This window comes from Oncorhynchus mykiss, chromosome 12 (assembly GCF_013265735.2).
Source record: "Oncorhynchus mykiss isolate Arlee chromosome 12, USDA_OmykA_1.1, whole genome shotgun sequence".
Classification (NCBI taxonomy): Eukaryota; Metazoa; Chordata; class Actinopteri; order Salmoniformes; family Salmonidae; genus Oncorhynchus; species Oncorhynchus mykiss.
In genome coordinates this window covers 28804079-28831219 of record NC_048576.1, presented here as the reverse complement: position 1 = coordinate 28831219, position 27141 = coordinate 28804079, and the positions used below count along the sequence as shown (strand labels likewise).

At 44.0% G+C, this 27141-nt stretch overlaps 2 protein-coding genes across 9 annotated transcripts in view; both read right to left on the bottom strand.

The window, feature by feature from the left end:
* Window positions 1–2848, bottom strand: part of LOC110537361 (THO complex subunit 2) — a 65859-nt gene extending 63011 nt beyond the window's left edge. For 2 of the 4 annotated variants that reach the window (XM_036937344.1, XM_036937345.1), the window contains exons 1-2: window positions 2517–2848; window positions 136–191 (exon numbers count right to left, since the gene is read on the bottom strand). In XM_036937344.1, coding sequence (XP_036793239.1) covers window positions 136–191; window positions 2517–2581 — 121 coding nt within the window. In that variant the 5' untranslated portion in view covers window positions 2582–2848. The remainder of the gene's footprint in view (window positions 1–135; window positions 192–2516) is intronic. The other 2 variants (XM_021623337.2, XM_021623338.2) reach the window with 1 other exon arrangement.
* Window positions 2849–3274: 426 nt separating this feature from the next.
* Window positions 3275–17285, bottom strand: LOC110537360 (cohesin subunit SA-2). 5 transcript variants are annotated; one of them, XM_021623334.2, is made up of 34 exons: window positions 17035–17284; window positions 15472–15590; window positions 15233–15311; window positions 14952–15107; window positions 14734–14830; window positions 14513–14589; window positions 14207–14411; window positions 13834–13985; window positions 13370–13443; window positions 12696–12819; window positions 12433–12531; window positions 12256–12335; window positions 11999–12106; window positions 11718–11826; window positions 11248–11365; window positions 11067–11170; window positions 10491–10583; window positions 10243–10332; window positions 9891–10094; window positions 9540–9610; window positions 9336–9423; window positions 9148–9228; window positions 8942–9034; window positions 8594–8768; window positions 8205–8344; window positions 8003–8104; window positions 7741–7889; window positions 7428–7556; window positions 7087–7295; window positions 6016–6244; window positions 5518–5631; window positions 5285–5411; window positions 5104–5181; window positions 3275–4882 (listed from the first exon to the last, which is right to left on the bottom strand). In XM_021623334.2, the coding sequence occupies exons 2-34, from the start codon at window positions 15513–15515 to the stop codon at window positions 4859–4861; spliced, it is 3822 nt and encodes a 1273-aa protein (XP_021479009.1). In that variant the 5' UTR covers window positions 15516–15590; window positions 17035–17284; the 3' UTR covers window positions 3275–4858. The 5 variants fall into 5 exon arrangements, with proteins under 5 accessions (XP_021479009.1, XP_021479011.1, XP_036793237.1 ...); XM_021623336.2 differs by lacking the exon at window positions 17035–17284 and adding an exon at window positions 16493–17028; XM_036937342.1 differs by lacking the exon at window positions 17035–17284 and adding an exon at window positions 16287–16469.
* Window positions 17286–27141: the final 9856 nt, after the last annotated feature.

Below are 27141 nucleotides of genomic sequence, written 5' to 3'. Positions count from 1 at the left end.
TCATTGAATGAATATTACCTTAAATTACCTTGAATAATATCTTAACTTAATTTGCAAAGACTCAATTGTTGCAAAACTAACATGTATACTGTTCTTTCAAAGAGCACAGATGGGTACTTTCATTTTTGAGCTTACCTTTTATTGTGCCGTCATGATTTGTTTTGTATGCAAGATTCTTACATAGTTGTACACTGAAAAGGAGGGGGAAAGGTGATTATTTACTATATATTATCTAGTTTATTTTCAGTGACTTGTAAATAGTTTTCCAAATGACCATAGAACAGTTAGTAGTGTGCTGTAGTATGTGTACATCATTTGTACAGTACGTGTTGCAGACATGCAAAATCCGCCTTATGTCAACCCCCAATATTAACGCTTGCATATTACACTGCAACTGTTTAAATACACCATTCTGAGCATTTTTGCTATGACACTTTAAAACATAGTCCAAAACTGTAACATCCAGTTACTAGAGCTTGATGACTAAATTATTATCAATGCCAACTGTTGCCAATTATTTAATCAGCAGAAATCACACCCATACTACCAAATTCAGATGACGACATGTTTTCAATTCTAGCTAGCTAATGTTAACACTAGCTGCCTAGTTATGGTAATTATTAGGGTAGCTAACTAGTCCCTGATAGAAAATGTCTAGACTGTGATAGCTGCCTGGGAACCATGCATTAAGTAAAAATAAAACATAAGACAATACATGCATGGCTATTCTAGACAAAGTGGCTAACGTAAACTACCTAGCTAATGTTTTCGTGTAGCAAGAGTCAGGTGGTGGTACCATTAGCTTGCTGGGAACACCTGCTCGTCGAACATATCATTCTAAAATCATGGCCATTAATATAGAGTTGGTCCCCCCTTTGCTGCTATAAACAGCCTCCACTCTTCTGGGAAGGCTTTCCACTAGATGTTGGAAATTGCTGCAGGGACTTCCTTCCATTCAGCCACAAAAGCATACGTGAGGTCAGGCACTGATGTTAGGCGATTAGGCCTCGCTTGCAGTCTGCGTTCCATTTTATCTTAACAGGGTTTGATGGAGTCGAGGACTGGCCTGGACAGATTCCTGACAAGTTATTCAACACCGATCTCAACAATCCATTTCTCTATGGACCTCGAATTGTGCACGGGGGCAGTATCATGCTGAAAAAGGAAAGGGCCTTCCCAAACTGTTGCCAGAAAGTTGGAAGCACAGAATCATCTAGAATGTCATTGTATGCTGTAGTATTAAGATTTCCCTTCACTGGAACTAAGGGGCCTAGCCCAAACCATGGAAAACAGCCCCAGACCATTATTCCTCCTCCACCAAACTTTACAGTTGGCACTACACATTCGGACATTCAGCTAGAGTTCTCCTGGCCTCCGCCAAACCCAGATTCGTCTATCGGACTGCCAGATAGTGAAGCGTGATTCATCACTCCAGAGAAAGCATTTCCATTGCTCCAGAATCCTTATGACGGGCGAGCATCACACTACCCTTGGCATTGCGCATGGTGATCTTAGGCTTGTGTGTGGCTACACGGCCATGAAAACCCATTTCATGAAGCTCCCGACGAACAGTTATTGTGCTGACATTGCTTCCAGAGGCTGTTTGGAACTCTGTAGTGAGTGTTGCAACTGAGGACAGACAATTTTTTACAAGCTTCAGCGCTCGGCGGTCCCATTCTGCACTGTTGTGGCCTACCACTTCGCGGCTGAGCCGTTGTTGCTCCTAGACGTTTCCACTTCACAACATCAGCACTTCCAGTTGACCAGGGCAGCTCTAGCAGGGCAGACATTTGAGGAACTGACTTTTGAAAGTCAATGTGCTCTTCAGTAAGGCAATTCTAATGACAATGTTCGTCTATGGAGATTGCATGGCGGTGTGCTCGATTTTATACACCTGTCAGCAACGGGCGTGGCTGAAACAGCCGAATCGACAAGTTTGGAGCGTTGTCCACATTATGTTGGCCATGTAGTGCATGTGAGCGAAACCCGCATGTTGTGATGCACATGCATGCAATACTAGTATTAGTTAGCTAACTCACTGGTCACTAAGTCAACTTGCCGAATAGGTATATAGGTAGCTAGCGAACTATAGTAGGTAGGTTAGTTAGAACGCACAGGGTCAGGCTAGCCTGCATCAATAATAGCTGACTAGTTAGTTCGTCCACTGCACTGGCTTTCAGGGCTAAGCTAACTAGTTAGCTGTCTCGGAGGACAGACGAACTCAAAAGTTAGTTAGCTTGCTAGTTAGCATCTAATGGCCCGGGCCAGTGTTGCAGTACATGGATTGCACAAATGCTTTACCAAATTATTACTTCAAACAACATTATTGAACTGTAGCCAACTTTATCTTGTTATTATGAAATAGTTAGCACGCTAGGTTGGCTAATTCACGTCGCGAGTTAGCACGGTCTTGTACAGGATAACTATGGGAACCGGTTGCATGGCTCAACAACCCTAATGGAAAACGAAATACCAAGACATTCGTCTTCACAATTTAACAATATAATACAACTTACAACTCGTGTTTTCCAGATTTTTCCCAGTTTTTGATCCAATCAGCAGGGATGATACGTGTCGCCATCTTCCCCCACAATACCACACATAGCCCGGATGTTTAGCTGAATGCACAATAATGAAGACTAGTGCATCGTGGGACGACGAGTCAATTTGAGGTCTTCCAGTCAGTTTACCACAAACAAACGTTGGAAGCCTAAAATTGCAACGCTACAATAATTAACGTGTAAGATTTTATGTAGATTAGTGTAAAGATAATAAATTATGTTGAACAGATCCACTGGGTTTGTGGCTTGCTTAAGCGTCTCTATCACTTCAAGTCGTCAGAGCATGTGTTCAGTTCATGATGGTCATGTGATGCTAGGAGCCTCTCAATTTCAGTTTATGAACAGTATTCAGACAAATTCATGGCAGAGGTGAGCACAAAGCATTTAAAGGTAAACTCCAGTTTACCCACTTGTCGATTTATCCCATTGCCTGTCATGTCTTGGGATGATTTGTGTGTGGGCGTTTGTGCATACATTGAATTCTCACATTATCCACAACCCCATTACTGTAACAGTGGCTTCCTTATTCTTTAAAAAGACCCACATTCACCCCTTAGTGACCTACATGATCACCATCCCATTAATGACACCATTGTAACAACCCCTGACACAGGTGATTCAAACTAGTCACACAACCAGTGACTATACTGCACTCTGTCCAGTAGACATTTCATTTCCGTGTAATAGGCCTACTAAATACTGGTAACACTTCATTCAAATCATCACACAATTGCAGGGGTTTATTTTGTTCAAAAAGTTACTGGTCTCGAGACATAAATACAAACCATAAATGGAACAGTGGACTTTGTAAATAGAATAAAAAAACGTTTCATATACATTTGAATATATATAATATATGTATGTGTATACATATTTAGACATATGCACACACTTTCAGCAGTTCAATGCAAGGACAACAGAAAGGTAAATATCAAAACGACAGTATGAAGCCTACATAAGATTTAAGCAAAACAACTATGCATTCAAATTATTTTTTTAATTTGTCTAACATTGCTACAATGTAAATAATGAAAAATATACAATTCTCCAGTTTGTATTTAGATATAACATTTTAACTTTTGAAAATGGAGAGGCTGTGTTTTAAGCTGTTGTGGCTGTATAAAACTATAATTTACAATATTCATGATTACAATTTTATTCCTCCAGAAAAGCTTGTTGGGAATCTGCAAACCAAAGTACATAGAAGTAAAGAAAAGTTATTAAAACAAAAATCCTTAGAAAAGACAAACAAAACATTTACCATTTAAATATAAATACAAATTCAAAGGTAAATTCTTATGCATAACTGCACATTAATTAGGTTAATTTAAACCAGTTTACATTCTATTGAACCTTTTCCTAAATTAGACTTCAAATGAACTAAAACTGAGCAAATATAAAATGAGCACCGATTCACAATATATTACACATTTTTATAATTGTATAATATATAATTATATATTATGATACCATAATAGCTAACCCAAACTCTTAAATGTGGTATTTTAGAAACATTCTATAACAAGCTCTCTTACAGACACAACACAGTGGTACAACAGAGAATATTTTGACCACTCTTTTATACAAACCCTCTGCACACTATACTTTTGTACCACTCTTCAAAAGCATTCAAAATCATCAAACTTTTAAAAGTGATTCAGAATTTAAACTAAGCTTGTCAATGGGTCAAATGGCATTTGGGCATTATCAGTTCACCAAGAGGTCTCACCTATAACATTGGAAAAAAGAAAAACTGCAGGCCACATCCATTATTACACACCAGAAATTCCATTACAAAGGTTCATTTCTGTACTCTATACGAGTATTAACATGATTATAAAGTACTGATTTACATCTGATTGTCATTATAAAATACCTATAAATCAAAGTATTCTATAAGTTATAAAAGCAGGACAGACAAACCTCTAAAAATAATGACAGAGAGAATTCTGAGAACCCTGTATTTCATATTTGCGGTAAGGCCTTCCAACAATATGAAGACATTTCACATTTTCTCCTACTGTATATGTTTTAATATATGGCTACATGTCATGCCAGATTTTATATTTTAAAAGTATGTCAGCAACTATGTATTTACAGGAGACAAAAACATGCCCATTGATCGACAAAATAAAAGTGAAATTCAAACATGACGAATGTGCAACCATTGATGTCTCATAAGCAAATAGTCCCATGAGCTTATTTTAAAACAATTCTCTACAGAGAATACTTCTTGTCATCAAAACATTTTCGGTAACAACACAGTGTCCTCTTCACGCAGATCTACCATAATCAGCTTAGAACATTGAAACATTGAGGACCTAAAAAGAAAGAAAATACTGCATTTAAATGTTTAGTTACTTGCTGTATAATATGGAAAAGAATTAGAGAATGAGTATAGCCTTTCCATACCAAAGACATTAACTAAGTATCTGGATTTCACGTCGGTACTGCCACTGTTATTGTTGATCATATTGTTTGTTGTACGTGATCTTTAACAATGAAGATATCACTGTACTCTCAATAACAAACCAATACCCACCGAATCATCCATGATGGAAGAAGGATCAAAGTAGTCTGGCTTCAGCTCTGATCTCTCTCGGCGATTTTTAGATGGTGGCTAAACAATAAACAGCAAAGTAAGAAAGAAGAGACACCAAGGCAGTAATATTCATAAATGCACAACTTGTGAGAAAATTAACATCTTTATGAGTGTATTTTACCAGATCAATATCCATAGTGTCAAAATCCATGCCCTCGTTGAGATCTTCCAAACGGTCCTCTGATGACATCATTACATCCTCTACTATTGGCTCCTCATCATCCTCCATGAGTCCTGAACCGCGGCGGCTAGATGGTCAAAGACATGGCCACAAATTACTATATACATTACACAAGTAAGTACTACACTGGGGTTGAAACACCACTGTGGTCTGGAAGAGAAATGCAGTCTTACATTGCATTCTGCATGTGGCTCCTCATCTTGGCATACTGCATGCTGGCTCGCTCCTGCTGCTGCTGCCGGGCCTCTGCCTGCTGTCTCTGGGCTAGCATCCAGGTCACCTGGGTACTGAAAACAGAGTCAGACACATTAATACAGACAGTCATACTTATTCAAACAAGAGGCGAACTACAGCCATTTCATTGAAGATATCATTCATTTTGATAACATTGCATACATAGCTAAGTAACATTACATTACAGATTTTTACATTTTAGTTCTTTAGCAGACGCTCTTTTCCAGAGTGCCTTACAGGAGCAATTAGGGTTGAGTGCCTTGCTCAAGGACGCATTGACAGATTTTTCACCTAGTGGGCTCGGGGATTCGAACCAGCAAGTTTTCATTTACTGGGCCAACGCTCTTAACCACTAGGCTACCTGCCGCCCTACAATGGATGGCCAAAGATACTCATGAAAATCAAAAGGTGTTGAGCCATAGAAAGGTGTTCCGTACTTGTAGTCCATGGGGGTCTGATGGTGGTGCTGTTGGGGGGGCAGCTGTTGGTGCTGCTGCTCTGATGTCATAGCATAGACACCCATGTAGCTCTCCTCTGGCCTCATTTTCTTGGGGTCCCTCAGCACAGTGGAGGTTAGATGTGGCGAGGGCATCATCACTGGCGTCTGCACGTTCTGCTCCTGGTTCATCCACACTGCGTCTGTGCTGCAGCTGCTACTCTCCTCTGCTGCAATAGCAAGGGTTTCATAGGGTTGTTATATAGTGAGCAGACCACTCACTGCTCAGGTAGAGACATCTTAGCGTATTGGCTTTTTATAAAGCCAACGTTAGATAACATCTAGCAAACACTCAATTCATTAATGTCTAAACTTCATTCGGCAAGTTATTTCCCCAAGTGAAAATCTAATCGCACAAAGCAGGTGGCATATTCTGGAACACAATTTGTTGTGTACACAGTGTACAAAACATTAGGAACACCTGCTTTTTACATGTCATAGACTGATCAGGTGAAAGCTATGATCCCTTATTGATATCACCTGTTAAATCCACTTCAAATCAATGTAGATGAAGGAGAAGAGACAGGTAAAATAAGGATTTTTAAGACTTGAGACAATTTAGATATGGATTGTGTGTGTGCCATTCAGAGGGTGAATGGGCAAGACAAAATATTTAAGTGCCCTTGAACGGGGTTATGGTAGTTGGTGCCAGGCGCACCGGTCGGGGTCAAGAACTGCAACTCTGCTAGGTTTATCACGCTCAACAGTTTCCTGTGTGTATCAAGAATGGTCCACCCCCCCAAAGGACATCCAGCCACCTTGTCACAACTGTTGGAAGCATTGGAGTTAACATGGGTCAGCAGCCCTGTGGAATGCGTTCAACACCTTGTAGTCCATGCTCAGACAAATTGAGACTGTTCTGGGGGCAAAAGGGAATGCAACTCAATATTAGGAAGGTGTTCGTAATGTTTTGTATACTCAGTGTATATCATAACACTAAACATTGAGCTTTCAGGTTTAACACCAGCGTATGTTGCCCATGCTATTCTGTGGCTCGGTGTCGGCCCCTCACCTTCAGGCAGTTTCCTCTTTCCGGTGCTGGCTGGCTTGGCCTTCTTGGTCCTGATGCTGGAACTTCGGCTGCTGTAGCCGCTGATGACAGACATGGTGTCGTCGTCCCCTCCGGCCTGCAGGGAGTTCCTGTAGGAGATGAGGGGCAGCCAGCAGTCCTCTCGTTGCAGGGCCATCTGGAAGGTCATGAACCGCTCCAGGTAGAGGTGACTGCAGAGGACAGAGGACCACAAATCAACATCCATGATCTAGTGTAGCTGTGGTCTGTCTGGCTAAGGATAATACAGTCACTAATGATTTGACTGCACATAGCACTAAGTATAACAGTTTCCTCTGACTTACACAGTCTTCTTGTCCTGACGGAGAAGTTTGGAGGAAAACTCGCTGAGAATGTCCAGGAAGGCAAGGTTGAGAGGAGGGTTTCCCTCTCCCTGGGGACTGGGCTCCTTGAAGGCAAACTCGATTCCATCCCTGCAGCAAGTGCAGCACAAGACAACATGTTTAGGAAGGAATGGATTGAAGTATTGAGCTGTAAATACTTTAACAGTTCTGGGAGGTTGAGAAGCCTCAAATAGAAGCATGCCTGCAGAGCTGTTAAACCTTTATGTATTGATTCCTACACAGAGGATGAGTTTCACATTTGCAGCAGGCTTACTTGTGTAACATGGCGATAGCCTCTCTGGTCTTCAGCTGATCCAGGCCAAAGGTCAACGAGAAACGTCGGGCCAGTTCTTTAATGCCGCAGAAGGACGACGACGAGCGGTCAAAGTTGCAGCCGAGGTCAGATAACATCTCATTGAAAAGCTAAAAAGAGAAAAGTGTTGCAACTTTAAAAAAAACAATGATCAAAACCACTCACATTGTCACAAAATGAAGACAATACTTTAACTGAATGTTAATTTCGCCATAGCTCTTACCTGCTGCAAACTCAGAATGAGGGTCTTGGCACACTGGATCTTGTCAATTTGTCTTGTTTTACTCATTGTTTCCTTGATGATATCTCCATAGTCATTGTAGTACTAGAGAGAAAAACACATTTAATTATTTCATTGACTAGGAATAGCACAACATTACATTTTTATTTTAAAAGGTCTAAATATGGTTGGAGGCCAGACATACCCTCATGTACTGCTTGAAGATATCAGCTCCAGTGTTCATCTCCACTACATTGTAAATTATCAGTTTGCAGTACGCTGCCAGCAGGTTACGTCTCTTGTGTAAAGCCTCAATTTTACTGGCTTCATCATCTTGCTGCCCATCTGATAAAATGAAGAACACGGAGGTAACCCCTTGCAAAACTTTAACATTCCTGTCTCCATATAATGTGTTCGCTTTAACTCAGAAACAGCTCTGGTGTTTTAACTTGTGTGTGCACTATTCACATTAAAAGCCATTCTCAGCCGTCTCCTTGTGTTGTGACTAGCTGCCAGGTGGGCTGTGTGGATGTTCAGCCTGTGCTGTGTGTGTGTGTGTGTGTGTGGGGGGGGGGGCATTGGGCTGTGTCTGACCTGTGCTGTTGTTGTCATCGTCCTGGTCGATAAAGACGTGGTCCAGGATGAAGTTGAGCAGCTCTGCCTGTAGGGGGGAGTCTGGAGTGTAGATCAGAGCCTCCAGCTGCTCCCGGCCCGACGACACAATCTGGTGGCTGAAGATCATCAGGGCGTCACACAGGATGGTGAAGGCCTGGAACACAGTCAATCAATCACACGACACCCGTCCATGTCAACAGCTGTCACACAGTGCTTTGCAGTAATCCAGGAAAATACAACAGAGCAGCAATTCCTCAGCCCTCACTTAACAGTGAACACACAGCTATACAGTCAGGCAACAGACTGACATGACGTAGGACAACCCACCTGCTCTTTGACAGTGGTGTTGACACTGGTGAGGTAGCGTTGACACATCAGACAGAAGGCCCTCATCTGCTTCCTCAGGGTGACCATGTTCCCCTGGAAACCATTTTACAGACACAACTTGTAACTCCGCCACACAGGGGTGTATAGTCACAACCATTGGCAGACACTGGATAGTTATTAGTCACTGATAACAACAGTGTGTGTACCTTTGTGGAGCTGCCCTCTGAGACCTTGGCTAGGTGCCACAGAATGATGTAGTGTGTGCACTGCATCGCATGAATGACAATCTGGGAAAAAGTATTACAAGGTAAGTGATAGTAAACAGTGGAGATGAATGTCAAACATTTCAGGGGTAGGTGGGTTTGAGGGGATAAAAGGGTTATGGTTTAGGTACCTGCTCAGGCATATCTCCATTCTGAAGTCCTGTGTTTAATAGCTTATAGTTGCTGGTGAACAGGTCCCATTTAGAGAGGTCATGTGCACTGAAGAGGAGAGAGAAACACAGAATCTTTTCAGATAAGGAGTTATGATTTATCTACCATTCATTGGCAAATGTTTGGATTACACATTTCTTGTTTAATCTTGCTCAAGGCCTTACTTGTGGAAAGCAGTGATCCTCTTTAGTGTGGACAGGACCTGGTAGGCATCATCCTCATCTGGTTCCTCACCCTGAAACAACAGATAACTAGGTTGTGAAATCCTACACAGCCACGTATCACTCAATTTACAGTCCCAGTTTCAATCAACACCAATCTGAGTACTACCCTGGAACACTCTTTTTTCTTTGACAAATAGTCTACAAAGATTAAAGACAGGCAATGTCCTTATGCATTGCCAAATCTGCCATAGAGGTTTTCAATCTGACAGACAGCTCAGTCTCTAAGCCACTCAGCCAGCTAAACATAGAATAAAATAGACATTTTATGTATCTCTATGCATCTGAGCCCACCTCCAGCAGGAAGTCCTCCAGGAGTCTGTTGAACTTGTCTACCAACTCGTCCAGTAGCTGGGACCTGGCGATGTCCACCCTGTTGAAGATGGTGAACTCCTCGTTGCAGAGAGCGTGGTAGGTCATGGAGCACGCCTCCAGCACGTCGGTCTCTGTGTGCTTCTCCACCACCTCCCTGATCTGACGCAGCAACGACTCCAAGTGCTGCACACAAACAGAGGACAACAGTCTCCGTTTGTGGCGAGGTCTCAAACTATATTCTGCCACAATGGCCATGTGAATAATTGCCTGTTAACAATCTAAGGTGCGGTAGGATTAGTTATGCTCCAGGAATATCAGATGATTCACAAACCTTTTCCAATCGACCAGTGGTGTAGATTTCCAGGTCAAAGAACTGCGGTAGCTGCAGTAAGTTGGTCACCTTCTCAGCATCAACGGAGTACTGTGAGGGTAAGATGGAGAGGGTGAGGGGAGCTACAACCAGAGACCTAGCGTTGAGTAATACTGCATCATCCTGGCAGTCCCAGGGGTTGAGTTATATATAGAAGCCGTGTATAGACTATAAAAAGTGACAGTCATGTACACAACTTGATAACTGACCTTGGCCAACAACAGAGGCAACGCCACAGCAAAGATCTCAGTGATTCTCGTCCGGTCATCCAGCTGGGTTTTCTTTTCTTTCGCTGTCAGGACCTAGGAGAATTTTCAGAAGAGCACAATCACATCACAATCATAAGAATGGCTTACCCAGAAAAACTTACAAAAGGACTATTTTAAGGTAAAAAATGAGTTAGAGCACTCAACAAAAAAAGGCAGAACCGTCAGTCACCTGTTAGCTCCCTGTACAATGGATTAAAGTGAGCAAAAAGTAATCATTCGCTGGCTTTTTTTGTTGAGTGCTCCATCTCCTTTTTACCTCAAATTAGTACTTTTGGAAGTTTTTCTTGGTAAGCCATTCTGGTGATTTTTGTCATTGAACACCCCTCCTTCCCTTTGCTAAAGCGCAACGGCCCATCTGAACTCACATTACAATAATGTTATATGAAAGATTTTTATAAAACCTCATATCTGAGTGAATGTTCAAACATGCCTTCTGAGAATAAAGCCTTGAGAGCTCACTAGTACTAGAGTTGACCGTTGAGGGGCTTACATTGGAAAATGCCAAGCAGCACTCACCCTCTTCCCAGTGCCTCTGCCCACTGGAGGGTGGCACTCACAGGCCTGGCGGATGGCACACAGCATGATCTCGATCAGGGCAGTCTCCTGGTGGTCAGTCAGGGCTGGACAGGACAAAACATGTTGAGACATGACTCTGTGTGTGTGTGTGTGTGTGTGTGTGTGTGTTGCTCCTCCTTACCTTCCTCCCCTGGCATGGGCTCATCCAGCAGCAGGCTGATCATGCTCTCCCAGTCTTTGAGCAGCTCCCCTGCACACTCCCACAGGCTGTCCACCAGGTAGGCCCCGTGCTCATGGAGCTGCAAACATTCAGAGGTTATCACAACTGAAACACGTCACTAGTCACTTTACCCCTACCTATATGTACATAGCTACTTCAACTACCTCGTACCCCTGCACATTGACATGATACTGGTGCTCCCTGTATATAGCCACGTTATTCACTGTGTATTTATTTGTCGAGTCACTACTGTATCTCTATTTTTGTTATCATTAACTCTTCATTGTTGGGAAAGGGCCCGTAAGTAATAATTTCACAGTTAGTCTACACATGTTGTTTACAAAACATAGCAATTTAAAATGTGATTTTGATTTGTGCCCCAAGTAGGTCACTTCAAACAGAGACAGACTCTTCATTGAGCCTGACCACACCTCACTCTCCAGGAAGAAGAAGACGGTGGTCTTGATGAGGTTCCCGTTGAGGCTCTGCCTGCCCCTCCTGGGCATCCCTTCCTCCTCTGGACCTCGATGGCTGAAGAGCCTATGGACATGGCAACATTGAGGTAAGGTTAAATGCAGCTGGATAATCTCAAAAATATAGATCTGTTTCTCAGCCTTAAGGCATTACCAACCCAAATGGGGCTTTAATCACAATTTCATAAGAGTATTTTTCAGCTTCCACCACAGCTTTAGAGAGCCAATGTGAGACCTACTTCTTATAGAGGAACTCTCCTGCAGCCACAGCCACAGGTCGATGGGCAGAGTAGACCAGATGGTAGACACTCTCACAGTCCTCTGCTGTCAGGACCTCATCACTGCTACTGTAAGGAGAAAACAACACACAGGTCTGTAAGGTCTCATCGTCATCAGCGAAGGGTCAGGAGTGCATGGAGGGCTGGACACTAATACGTGGGCTAACGTTGTGAAGGATGAGCAATTATAGACATGATTTGTAGACAAGGTTACTCACTGCAAGACAAGAGTCAGAAGTTTTATGGCTTGCACTGCAACATCATACTCCTTATCCAGTGCCATCGACACAATGCGATCCTGTCAATGACAGTAAAGTCAACATCTGGCCAACCATGATGTGTGTATGTTATGTACAGGATTTCCCAGTCAGTGGTGTGATGGGCGTCTGACCTACCTTGAAGCGGCTGGTGAAAAGCTCCAGTCGAGTGTTGAGCTCCCGGTTATAGTACAGGCCCTGGAGCGCAGTCAGACACCTGAGGCGCACTTCTCCTTGCTGTGATCACAGGGAGGACAATGTCCAAACCACAATGTTCAAACCTCAATGCTGTAGCTTTTCAACTCTGATAATATACCTACTGTTGAAACACACAGTAAATGACTACCCGCAACATGCTATACAACTCCCACAAATGTGATTTGACATATTGCATGGCTCACCTTGTCATGCATGGTCCATCCAACATACTTCAGATAACTGTCATTGAGAAAAGCATCGCTGTACATCTTCATCCATACCCCAATCTCCTCAATGCAGATTGCCCGGACCTCAGCTATAGCATCGCTGATAAACAGAGAAATGTCCAGACTTATTCACAGCCCCCATTACACTCAATGATCAAATCAATTATTTGATATCTTACAGTAGGGCAGTAAACATTGATTTCATTAGAAAGGCTTAAGTGGTAAAGCCAGAGGCAGTTCTACTTAGATCAGAGATCAGTGCACCATGGTGTGCCATGATGAGCTGTTCTGCCTTAGCAACCGTTGCTACCTGTTGTTTAGCACAAGAGGGCACCCCAAAGCCTTGGAACAGCTCAGTGAAAGACTAGCCTGCACATCTCAGAACTGCTGTAAGCCTTCCATGCATCTGAAGTCTCTCTCAATGTCAGTACCTGAAGTTGGTTTTCACACAGTGATCAAACTCTCTGACATCAAGTGAATGCACCCACAGTTCTCTTTATAGACTCCTCTTTAAAAATCTACTACAAAAACACCATTCATAATACCCACCCTAAAACAATCCAGAATAAAAAATATAACACATAATCCATTACAGTTGTAATTTAATTCATTGTTCTGTATGTAGAAAGATGACAAATTGCAATACATACCGATATCTGTGAACAAACACTCCTTTAAAAATCGCATTCATCATGTTTTCAATTTCGTCTTGATTTTCTTGAAGCTGAAAAGAGGAGACGTTTCAAATTGAAAATGCTTTTTACATATCTAATGGAAAGAAGTGGAGGGCGCACAACCAACGTGAGTCGAGGTGCAACCAAAAAACTAAATTATAAAAGGCGCAACGCTCACTCACCATTAAAAACATATTTTACTTAAACAACTATTAAAAGTTTGACGTTTCGGACTTCATTGATGGCCTTCAGAAATTGGTTGTCAAGCTTTTAGTTGTTTAAATAAAATAATATTTAAAATGGTGAGCGAGCGCTGTGCCTTTTCAAAAATGTAATTTCTAAATGGTCCGTTTTGAATTGTTAGGACCAGGTAAGGTTCCCCCTCCCTACAACAGCCGTAGGGAAGAAACGGTTGAGAGACACCAGAAGAACCCACTCACCTCTTTACGCTTCTGTAACAGGAGCTCTAGCCTATCATTGGCCCTCTTGGCCATGACCTTGTTCCTCTCTGCCTCATACTGCCTCTGAGTGTTGTCCATGTTGATGCTCAGGTTCAGAGCCACGTTCACCAAGGCTGTCATCAATTTCATGGCTGGTAGAGACAACGACTCACTTGAGTGACATCTACTAATTAATAAGGCACTATTTATGCAGACCTGCCATCAAATCAAGGTATATTCAATAGGCCTACATATAGACACAGTGTAGCCCTCATAAAAGATAGCACTAAAATACATCAAGCTAATAGTTTAACAGTGGTTGAACTACAGTCTTCCCTCAACTGCCCAGAGTCTCTATTGTGTTAGTACTGACCTGCCAGTGTGCTGGTGTGTCTGAAGGCTCGGACCTGCGAGTCAGACAGGCCAGTGAGCAGCGAGATGACTGTGTCCATCATGTACTCGTCATAGATGATGCTGTACTGACACTGCCGCACCAGCACCCCGATAAACTCACAGAAGCTCGACTTGAACTTCTTCCACAGTGGCCCTGCCATGGTTAACGGGTAGTCCCCGCTGTCCTATTTGATAACAGAGCGAAAGCGGGAATAATGTTTAAATATACGCTATAGACAGAGAGGCATAAATAACAATGTACAGTAAGTGTACAATCAAAAAGTACCTCGTCAAATTCCTCTGTCATCTTCCTGATGATCTCAGAGTTTTGCATGTGTCTGAACATCTCTGCACTGACAGCACCTGTAGCAAAACAAAAAACAAGAACAAAAAAATCTTACCTTGTTTAATCATCACAAGTAACGGATGCAAAATGATTTAGAAAAGTCCTTCACAGCAGATCGTATTCTATTCAACAATTCTATTCAATACACTCTGGGAGCCTACCTTTACAACCGGAGCACTGGATGAAAAAGTTGATCAAGTCCAGGAGTGCAATGTCTCGATCACTCTTGTAAGACTCAATCCAGTCATCAACGATGGACTAAAATAAAAAAAACACCAATTAGGCATCACTTAATTATGAAAATACTACTATCAACAACATGCATTGAAAATTACTACTTTATTACCCTATCCTTCTAATTAAAATAGTTTGAACCAACCTGTGTGGCACTCTTCCCCATCTTCACCACCTCGAACAGGGTCATGCTCTCCATCCCATTCTCCTGGTGATGGCCATTCACCCCGCCAAGGCCAGTACCCTTCGCTCCACCACCCTTCCCCTTCTCTCCAGGGGCTTTCTTCCCCTTCCTTCCACCCTACAACAGACAGGAATACCGTGTTAGTGTATATTGTGTGTGCACAAATGTAAAGTAGGAGGTGACCATATCCATTTAATTATGGATGTCTTGTGTTGATAGAGGATTTTACAAGCAAGTCTCACCTTTCCTTTCCCAAGCTTTGCATTCTTGACATCAGGGTCCTCAAGGTCTGTGTCAGAGGATAACTGTGTATCGGTCTCTCTGTTCAGAAAACAAAAATAAGTTATTGTAACAATACACACAGAACTAGTTTGAAGGTCTATCTATGCATTACAAAGCGTATGTCCTCTATCTTCACGGTTTGCAAAAAAATAAGGTAATACAATTTGCATGTTACTTTACACATCTAAGTTATACTTACTGAGGAAACTGAAACTCTGTGTGCAACTCTTGTGCTGCTATCATTTCTTTAACATTTTCTGGACACACTCTAGTAAGTATGGACTTCTCAGGATCCACCAAAATGTAGACTAATACAACCTAGAACATATGAAAAGAAGGGTCAAACATTCAAAAGGACAAAGGCAGTCCAAAGATGGTATTATGCCTATGTATAACTTAACGTGTGTGTAGGTTAATGTGTAACAAGTATAATGGATTAACAGTATAAATAAGAAGTGAGGATAACCAATTCCGTTTGCACACTCGGCAGTTCACAATTGACTGCTGAAGACAGAGATGTATTCATTAGTCTGATTCCGTTGCAAAACGTTTAGTCTGTTGCTAACCGTTTTGCAACGGAAACCGTTCACGCAAAACAGACAATTATTTGCAACGAAAACGATAGTTTTTTATTGGAAAACTGCAGGTAGGTAGGTCCCTTTCATTTTCGTTTGTGTTCGTTAGGTTCCTTTAGTAAAACGGTTTACGTTGGAAAACGTTTTGCAACAGACAAATGAATACACCTTCCAGATGTAGCTTGCTACTGTTACCTGGGGAAATAAAATAACATGACACTAGACGTAGAACCAGAAGACAACAGCAGACTTTACAAATGGAAATAGGGGGAGAAAATCAGTTATGAAGCCAGCAACAATTATTCACGAGAAAGCTAGCTAAACGAGATAGCTAACGTTAGGCCATTCGGAAAGCTGCGTCAGCAAACTTCTTTACGAATGAGAATCTCGAACTAAATAACACCTCGTCGGCTTCAAACAAACAAACAAAAATCCCTACATTATGAGGACTAACGTTACTCCAGGGCTGCAACAGACGTTCTTAAACTACTCCATCTTTGCTCATTAGTTGTCGGCGAATGAAAGGTTGGCTAGTAACGTAGCTATGCATTCTGCGGCTGTCAGACAATGTAGTAAATGTAACTGTAAAACAGTTAAAACAAAACCAAGAAGTATGCAATAACTGTCATTCAGTTAGCTACATACATTTTCACCATAGCTAACGTTACTCCAAAAACAAGCTATTATTGATAGGGTACAATCCTCTTCCGTGTAAACAATGTTTGACGTCCATCTTTGCCAGCTAGCTGGCTACCATTGCTGTAGTTAACTAACGCTAGTTGGCTATCTTATGGTTAACTAAGAGACGGGTTAACTATAAACATACACTCGCATGATGTGTTATGATGATCGCAAGACGATTTAGGTAACGATTCCGACTTAAATCAGGCAAAGTCCCTGCACACATCATGGTGAAAGAGCTAACTAGCTAAATAACTTAGCTACCATGTACTAGCGGGCTAATATATAACGTTACAGTCAAGGGACACGTCAATATGGTTTGATGATTAAGTTAACTGCAAGCTAGTTAATTTGCGACAAAACCGCAATTTCAAATTCCAGTTCCTTATTGTATCTAGCTAACATTAATTGTCCTAGCTACATCCTGCTAATAACTTGCTAGTTTATTCAACAAGACTAGCAACACAGCTAGCTCCCAGAATGTTATCCGCCATTTTACAGCTTACCTCGTTGTTTGACTGAAATACTGTAATCAACCATCAAAATAATCCAGATGTTTCTGAAATTGTCTCGCTGGAACGTTTATTAATTTGTAAATATATAATTGGCTATTTACCACTCTCTTAAATGTAGATTTGGTTAATCTGATTCCTGAGCTATGGCTATTATTTTTCTCTGCTAGCTAGCTAACTAGCATGGCTCAGTTTGTTGTCGATGGATTCGTGTCGTCGATGGCGCACCACCTGTCGGTCAAATTGAACAGTACACTTGCCCGCAACTCATTTTCATACAAAACTAATAGGACATAACACAGACTGTTGTTGATGATACAAAATACTGAGAACCATATACATGTAGCCTGGTCTCATAGACTAGACGTAACATAGTAAACGTAAATACGTGCCACTCAAATTTGTATAAAATTGTAATGGCCTGGCTAGATCATAAAGGAACAATTGTCCAGACAGACGATTGAGTTTACGAATTTACGGTTTATTAAGCCAACTCCACACAGGCTACTGTTTGGCCGTAGCCCACGACAAATAAATGAAAATTTCCCTATAAAATAACCGTGACATTATCTTGTGAAGACCAGACACAAGAGAGAGAACAATGGCTAAACATGGTCTTAACTAGCAATGCTCCATTCCCCAGAGTACCCTCTGTATGGGGCAATGGTGCAGGAGGTGGAGTCTTGGACAGCGGAACAGCATGCCATGAGGACCATAGGCAGGTGCTTTCCCCAGTCACGCTGGTGTTTGGCAGAGACAATGGCCAGCTGCTGTCCAAGTGTTTTGTTGAAGCACTCCATAAGGCCATCACTTTAAGGATGGAGAGGAGTAGTGCGGGTCTTGTGCATACCCAGCCTCTCACACATGGTGTCGAACACACGGGACTCAAAGTTTCTGCCTTGGTCGCTGTGGGTGGACTCCGCAGCGCCAAACCTGCTGAACATCCCCGCTGTCAGGGTGTCATCGATGGTCTCTGCCTCCTGGTCAGGCAGAGCATTTTGGGAAATAGTCCATGGCCGTGAGCACCCAGCGGTTTCCACTGTCTGTGGTGGAGAACGGCCCAAGTACTCCCACCCCCTCCATGGGAGCCCCAACTGGGAACTGTTGGAGCTGAGCATGAGAGCAGCCTGGAGGGCCCTTTCTCGCTGTACAGTTGTCACAGTGGCACCAAAAGTCCTCCACATCCCTCTGTGTTGCCCCCAGTAAAAGCACTGATGGAGGCGGCTGAGTGATTTTGTGATCCCAAAGTGTCCAGTCCCCACCTGGGCCAGCACCCCACCCATGCCTACATTGCTTGCATCTGTGTCCAGGATAAAGAGCAAGGTGAGGTCAGGGGGGGCGAGCACGTGGGCCTCGATCAGTGCACGTTTGAGGGTGTTGAAGGCCTTCTCGCATTCCACTGTCAAAGTGAAGGCCTTGTCCTTCAGCAGCAGGCGGTTCAGGGGCTTGAGAAGCCCCGCACAAACCTCCTGTAGTAGATGGCCAGGCCCAGGAAGCTCTTCAGCTGATGCTGGTTGGTGGGGGTGGGCCAGCCTCGGACAGCCCCCACCTTGTCCTCCATGGTGCTGATACCCTCCTTCCCCACACGGTGACCCAAAAAAGACACCTCTCTCCTCATGAAGTGGCACTTCTCGGGGTGGAGCTTCAGGTCTGCGGCAGCCACCCTCTCCAGCACATGCTGTAGCGCCCCCAGTGCTAATTGGAAGGAGCTGCCATAGGCCAGGATGTCGTTGAGGTATACCAGACACTGCTGTCGGGTGATGCTATCCAGCACCCTGTCCATCAAACGCTCAAAAGTAGCTGGAGCATTGCACAGGCCGAAGCACAGGACCTTGAACTGCCAGGGTCCTCTGTTAGTGGAGAACACAGTTTTGTCTCTGGCCTCTGGAGAGAGGGGCACCTGCCAGCCAGTAGCTACTGCAGAGGTCCAGCGACTCATCGATACGTGGTATGGGGTGTGAGTCTTTCCTGGTTACCTCATTCAGCCACCTGTAGTCCATACAGAACCTCAGCTTGCCCCCCTTCTTAGGAACCATGACGACTGGCACCGCCCAGGGGCTGTCTGAGGGCTCGACAAAGTCTGCCCGCTGCATCTCCTAAACAGCCTTGTCTGCTGCCTCCTGGCGTGCCAGCGTGTCTTGATGGGTCGAGCATCACGTGTGTCGATCTCATGCTGCACCAGATGAATCTGACCCACCTCTTCCTCACTCAGTGCAAAGCTGTCTCTGAATTCAAACAGCAACTGCCACAACTGTTCCTGCTGCTCGGGGTCAAGACCAACACAGTTCCTCCCCCATATCTTCCTCACTGCAGACAGTGTCCTCTTCTCCTATCTAGGGTAGCTGGGCTGGGGGGGGCGCAGCCCAGGCTCACAGAGGGATGTGTCATGGAGGTAGCTGGGGGAATGTAACACACAGCCGTAGGTGACAAAGGGGCTGTGGAAAAGTCACACACAGATGTGGGGGGAGGGCAGCCATGAGTCTCTGCTGCTTTAACTGTTAGAGTAAAGGGGTTGTTGGGTTGTGTGAATGTGATATTAGGGGGGGGGGGGGGGCATAGTGACTGCCAGCCCTCCCTGGAAGCTCAGTGTGCCCCCATTTAGGTCTAACTGGCAGCCTGTGCTCCTAAGAAAGTCCAACCCCAGGATACAAGGGTCCTGCACAGCCGCCACCCACACAGAATGACGCACATTCCTGCCCCCTACTGTCAGAGTCATTATTCCCTTCCCTTTCATGGGTGCCAGCTCACCTATGACTGTGCGGAGCTGCACAGTTGTGGGCTCAAACTGAGTCCAACCTGGCACAATATCCAGCCTCACCAGGGTTACTGTGGACCCAGTGTCCACCAGGGCAGAGCAGGGCACCCCCTTCACAGTGACAGGGACATGACAAAAGTCCCCAACACAGGTCTGACCCACCACAACAACGACCCACCTCGTCTACTTCTGGGGGACCTGAAGCCTTGCTCCCCTGTCCGTGTCAGTGGGCTCCTCCTGAAGGTGGTGGTGGTTGGGAAAGAGAGCCAGGGGTCTGCACTGCCCCGTCTATGCGGACCCCAAGCCATTTCCCTGAGCTCTGGTGGACATGGTGGAATCCCGGTGCAGATGGCCTGGCTGGCCACACCTCCAGCAGACCTTGGGACCAGGGTGTGTGTTTCGTGCTGCCTGTAGGACACAGCACGAATGAGTTCAGTCATTTCAGCCACCCATGCACACATCCAAAGCCATCTCCAAGGCTATCTGTAATGACTCAGGATGAGCCAGCTGGGTCTGTATGCGCAGCTCCGTAGGAGAGAGCGCCTGTATGAACTGGTCCCGTACTAGTTCGCTCTGCACGGAGGGGGCATGTGAGCATATGCCCGCCGAGAGGCTCTTAATGTCATTAGTTTGCACCCGTAGTGGCTCTCCAGGCATCCTGCGTCTATTACTCAGTTCGGAGCGCACCAGCCCGGGCTGTACACACGGTCCAAAGCACCTCCTCAGTGCTCCCACTAAAGTCCCATAATCCCGTCGGTCCTCGGGGCTAATAAATATCAAACAGGACAGAGCATAATTTGCCAACTGTAGTGCCCTATCTTCATTCAACCACCCCCCAAAATGAGCTAACAGTTCAAACTGAGCATGAAAAACTTCCCAATACGCCTTACCGGAGTACTTCGGGGGTCTTAACAGATACGGACACAATCGGGAACTGGGCGCCGCCGTGTTTGTTTACATCCTGAGCCCCAGATTCCATGTCCCGCAGCGTTGATGTGACCCCTTCGGTTTGCCCACAATTATCCGTGCGAAGCACAGTCAACGAAGCACTCATGTCCGCTTCAGCCGCCATCATTCTTGCGGTCTCCCTCAAGCGGCATCTGTGCTCCGATGCCCTGGCGATCGCCTCAGCCAGATCCTCCGACGTCCATGCACACGCTCCTTCTTGGCCATAATCGTCCCCTACCTCCACCTTCACTTTCGGATTCCCTCGAAGCCTTTTCAACCCCCGTACATTAGCTAGCCACTCCGTCGGAGTGGGCTAACTTTTACCTACGTTTTTACTTCTGACACCAATGTAAGGACCTGGCTAGGTCATAAAGAAACAATTGTCCAGACAGGGTTGAGTTTACGAATGTATGGTTTATTAACCCAACTCCACAAAGGCTACTGTTTGGCCGTAGCCCACTCCAAATAAATGAGATACCCTATAAAACAACCGTGACATTCTCTTGTGAAGACCAGACATAAGAGAGAGAACAATGGCTAATCATGGTCTTAACTTGCAATCAAATCAAAGTTTATTTGTCACGCGCGCCGAATACAACAGGTGTAAACCTAACCGTGAAATGCTTACCTCCAGGCTCTAACCAAAGAAATTAAACAGTAAAAATACATTTGAAAAAAGAGTAGCAAGGCTATATACAGACACCTGTTAGTCAGGCTTATTGAGGTAGTATGTAAGTATCGTTAAAGTGACTATGCATATATGATGAACAGAGAGTAGCAGAAACGTAAAAAGAGGGGTTGGAGGGTGGTGGGACACAATGCAGATAGCCCGGTTAGCCAATGTGCGGGAGCACTGGTTGGTCGGCCCAAATGAGGTAGTATGTAAAATAATGTATAGTTAAAGTGACTATGCATACAGAGAGTAGCAGCAGCGTAAAAGGGGGGTTGGGGGTACACAATGCAACTAGTCCGGGTAACCATTTGGTTACCTGTTCAGGAGTATTATGGCTTGGGGGTAAAAACTGTAGAGAAGCCTTTTTGTCCTAGACTTGGCACTCCGGTACCGCTTTCCAAGTGGTAGTAGAGAGAACAGTCTATGACTGGGGTGAATGGGGTCTTTGACAATTTTTAGGGCCTTCCTCTGACACCGCCTGGTGTAGAGGTCCTGGATGGCAGGCAGCTTTGCCCCAGTGATGTACTGGGCCGAATGCACTACTCTCTGAAGTGCCTTGCGGTCGGAGGCCGAGCAATTGCCGTACCAGGCAATGATGCAACCGGTCAGGATGCTCTCGATGTTGCAGCTGTAGAACCTTGAGGATCTCAGAACCCATGCCAAATCTTTTTAGTTTCCTGAGGGGGAATAGGCTTTGTCGTGCCCTCTTCACGACTGTCTTGGTGTGTTTGGACCAATCTAGTTTGTTGTTGATGTTGACAACACGGAATTTGAAGCTCTCAACCTGCTCCACTACAGCCCCGTCGATGAGAATGGGGATGTGCTCGGTCCTCCTTTTCCTGTAGTCAACAATCATCTCCTTAGTCTTGGTTACGTTGAGGGATAGGTTGTTATTCTGGGACCACCCGGCCAGGTCTCTGACCTCCTCCCTATAGGATGTCTCATCGTTGTCGGTGATCAGGCCTACCACTGTTGTGTCGTCAGCAAACTTAATGATCATGTTGGAGTCGTGCCTGGCCATGCAGTCGTGGGTGAACAGGGAGTACAGGAGGGGACTGAGCACGCACCCCTGGGGAGCTCCAGTGTTGAGGATCAGCGTGACAGATGTGTTGCTACCTACCCTCACCACCTGGGGGCGGCCTGTCAGGAAGTCCAGGATCCAGTTGGTGGGAAGAGGTGTTTAGTCCCAGGATCCTTAGCTTGGTGATGAGCTTTGAGGGTACTATGCTGTGAAACGTTGAGCCGTTGAACGCTGAGCTGCTTTCACAAAAGGTGTTCCTTTTGTCCAGGTGGGAAAGGGCAGTGTGGAGTGCAATAGAGATTGCATCATCTGTGGATCTGTTTGGGCGGTATGCAAATTGGAGTGGGTCTAGGGTTTCTGGGTTAATGGTGTTGATGCGAGCCAATACCAGCCTTTCAAAGCACTTCATGGCTACGGACGTGAATGCTACGGGTCTGTAGTCATTTAGGCAGGTTGCCTTTGTGTTCTTGGGCACAGGAACTATGGTGGTCTGCTTGAAGCATGTTGGTATTGGGTGAGTGGTTTCCTGTTTGCTTATTTCCTTATACAGCTGACTGAGTGTGGTCTTAGTGCCAGCATCTGTCTGTGGTGGTAAATAAACAGCCACGAAAAGTATAGCTGAGAACTCTCTAGGCAAGTAGTGTGGCCTGCAGTTTATCACAATATTCTCTACTTCAGGTGACCAAAAGCTGTGCTGTTCTATCCTGCCGGTGCAGCGTGTATCCCGCTAGCTGAATATCCATGTCGTCATTCAGCCACGATTCCGTGAAGCATAGGATATTACAGTTTTTGATGTTCCGTTGGTAGGATATTCGCGATCTTACCACGTCTAGTTTATTGTCCAATGATTGCATATTGGTGAGTAATATTGACGGTAACGGCAGCTTTCCTAGTTGTCTTCTGCGGGTCCGGGCGAGGCATCCGGCACTTTGTCCTCTGCGTCGCTTCCTTTTGTGAATAATTGGGATGTCTACCCTGTGGGGTGTTTGGAGAATATCGTGTGAGTCCTGCTTGCTGCTGTTGTTGTTGAAGAAATCTTTGTCTAATCTGAGGTGAGTGATCGCTGTCCTGATATCCAGAAGCTCTTTTCTTCCATAAGATACGGTTGCAGAAACATTATGTACAAAATAATTGACAAATATCGCAAAAAAAAACACATAATAGCACAATTGGTTAGGAGACCGTAAAACGGCAGCCATCTCCTCTGGCGCCATTTTGCAATGCTCCATCCCCCATGCCACTCCACCAACCACCAAGATGCCCAGCATCAGAACATTCCAGGAATTCCCGTGATTGGCAGATAGCAGGTTGATTGGCATGCCGTACCCCACGAACACTGGGTACTGGTAAGTACAACACAACCAACTAATAGCATAGCACACAGCTGTCTGTGCGGATCGCTACAATACGTTACAATTGGTATGATTACATAAGACAGAAGGATACTTATAGGGTGGTTGGTTGGGAACGTCTAGCAACCCGAAGGTTGCGTGTTCAAATCTCATCACAGAGGAGTATAGAGTGCAGGAATGTGTCCTATAAGAAGCATTAGTGGCAAATCTGATGGCTGAATGGTAAAGAACATCTAACCGCATGAGAGCTCCCTTACCTGCCGATCTATAAATGATGTCTCCGTAATCTAGCATGGGTAGGATGGTCATCTGAATCAGGGTTAGTTTGGCAGCTGGGGTGAAAGAGGAGCGATTACGATAGAGGAAACCAAGTCTAGATTTAACTTTAGCCTGCAGCTTTGATATGTGCTGAGAGAAGGACAGTGCACCATCTAGCCATACTCCCAAGTACTTGTATGAGGTGACTACCTCAAGTTGTAAACCCTCAGAGGTAGTAATAACACTTGTGGGAAGAAGGGCATTATTCTTACCAAACCACATGACCTTTGTTTTGGAGGTGTTCAGAACAAGGTTAAGGGTAGAGAAAGCTTGTTGGACACTAAGAAAGCTTTGTTGTAGAGCATTTACCACAAAATCCAGGGAGGGGCCAGCTGAGTATAAACTGTATCATCTGCTTATAAATGGATGAGAGCCCTTCCTACTGCCTGAGCTATGTTGTTGATGTAAATTGAGAAGAGCGTGGGGCCTAGGATTGAGCCTTGGGGTACTCCCTTGGTGACAGGCAGTGGCTGAGACAGCAGATTTTCTGACTTTATACACTGCACACTTTGAGAGGTAGTTAGAAAACCAGGCCAAAGATCCCTCAGAGACATCAATACACAAGAATGGAATGGTCTACCGTATCAAAAGTTTTGGCCAAGTCAATAAAAATAGCAACACAATATTGCTTAGAATCAAGGGCAATGGTGACATTATTGAGGACCCTTGAGGTTGCAGTGACACATCCATAACCTGAGCGGAAACCAGATTGCATTCCCGAGAGAATACTATAGACATCAAGAAAGCTAGTCCGTTGATTATTGACCTGTTTTTCCAACACTTTTGATAAACAGGGCAAAATAGAAATAGGCCTATAACGGCTAGGATCAGCTTGATCTCTATCTCCCTCTGACATGTGAGAGAATCTGCAGTTGTTGCCAATCACACACTGGCCTGTTGTCAAAGGACAAAAATATAAGCATTACACAGATAAATCGTAAGGGTCTTTAATTCACACATGTTCCTTGTATCTTTAATTGTAGTCTTTAGAAACCTCCTGCATGATTTCTTAGTCCGTTCATCATACAGGATAGCTGCTGTATCTGTGATGAGAGAAGAGGTGTCAATGTGTACATTAAAATCTACAGCCTATTACCACAAGTATGTCAGATGATAAAAACAACTGCAGAGATAGGGTCACGGTCAATTATTTTTAGAAAAGGACTTGAACTGAATTGCATTTGATAACATCCATCTGAATTTAACCCCTTTTGATAAACAGGGCAAAATAGAAATAGGCCTGTAACAGTTAGGATCAGCTTGATCTCCCCCTTTAAATAAAGGATGAACCGTGGCTTCCTTCCAAGCAATGGGAACCTCCCCAGAAAGGAGAGACAGGTTAAAAAGGTTGGAGATAGGCTTGGCAATGATAGGGGCAGCAACCTTAAAGACATCTGACCCAGATGTTTTTGGGGGGTCAAGTTTCAGGAGCTCTTCTAGCACCTCAGACTCAGTGACTTCCTGCAGGGAGAAACTTTGTAGTGTGGCAGTGGAAAAAGAGGGAGAAGCATCAGGGATAGTCGCATTAGAAGGGTTGGGAGATGAGGAAATGTTGGACGGGCAGGGAGGCATGGCTGAGTCAAATAGGAATCCTGACTTAATGAAGTGGTGATTGAAGAGCTCAGCCATGTGCTTCTTGTCAGTAACAACCACATCAACTTTAAGCTACATGAGTGGGACAACATTCCACAGGCCACAATCAACAGCCTGATGATCAACTCTGTGAAGGAGGTGTTGAACTGCATGAGGCAAATGGTGGTCACACCAGATACTGATTTAACTTTAAAATAAAATTTAAAAAAAAGGTATCTGTGACCAACAGATGCATATCTGTATTCCCAGTTATAAGGAATCCATAGATTAGGGCCTAATTAATTTATTTCAATTGACTGTTTTCCTCATATGAACTGTAACTCAGTAAAGTCTTTGAAACGGTTGCATGTTGCGTTTCTTTTTGTTCAGTATAAATCTAAAAACGGATTCAATTGGATCTTTTTTTCTTTCTTTTTTTACCAATCTACTCTGCATTTTTGAAGTGCAAGATTATTTTTTAAATTTTCAAAATCAATAAAAAATAAGGATGTATTGATTGCGTATTTCTTCACACCCCATGCCGCCGCCACAATAGTGGAAAATACAAAGGGATCAACAACCATTGCATTCACTTCACATTACTGGCCTGTTTGACAAAGTGAAAAGGAAGCCCGTGTTAAAAACAAATCCAGTCTAAATCATCAATTCTGTTTGCAACAAGACCATTAAAAAGATTCACTCTGCCATTTCCTGGTTGCTAAAATTCTAATAGTTAAACAATTTAAGTTAGTGACAAAACAAGCAAGTATAGTGTAGAGAAATATTGTACCATCTAAACTGCTGTGAAATATATTTTCCATAACCAAAAAAGATTGTGCTTGAAGCTGGTGTGCAAAAGAAAGCAGACACAAAAACTAAACTTAAGAACGGGAAGCATAGAAATAGTGCACGTAGAACAGATCTACCACTTCTTAGACTTGCTTTCAATTAAATATGTAACTTTTTGGGCGACCCAACCAAATTCCCATAAAAATATGAGTTATAGATATGGCAAAAGGTTCTACAACTTTCACTTTGTAAATGTGGAGTAGGTTGTAGGAAAAAAAAAAAAATTACATCAATTTTTAGATTTCATTTGAAGGCAGAAAATGCTGAAGACTGTTCAAGCTGTGTAGACCTTCACTAGGCACTATGTTACCTGCCATGACGCACTTTAATAAAACAGCCGTGTCTGAGTGGAGCAATGCCACATTTGAGTTTGCGTTTAGCCCTACACTACCCACTGAATTTATGAGAGGCATTAGAATCACCTCATACCTTGGGCTTGTTTGAAATTCTGTCATTCTCCTTGCTTGAAAGATTTGCAAAGCTTGCCCCAAGGATAGTTAGAATGCATCTTTCTTGACAGCGCTGTGAACGAATGGGGTAGATTTAAACTAGTGAACCTAATTATAAATCATTGAATAATACTTTATATTGACAATTATTCAAGTAATAAACA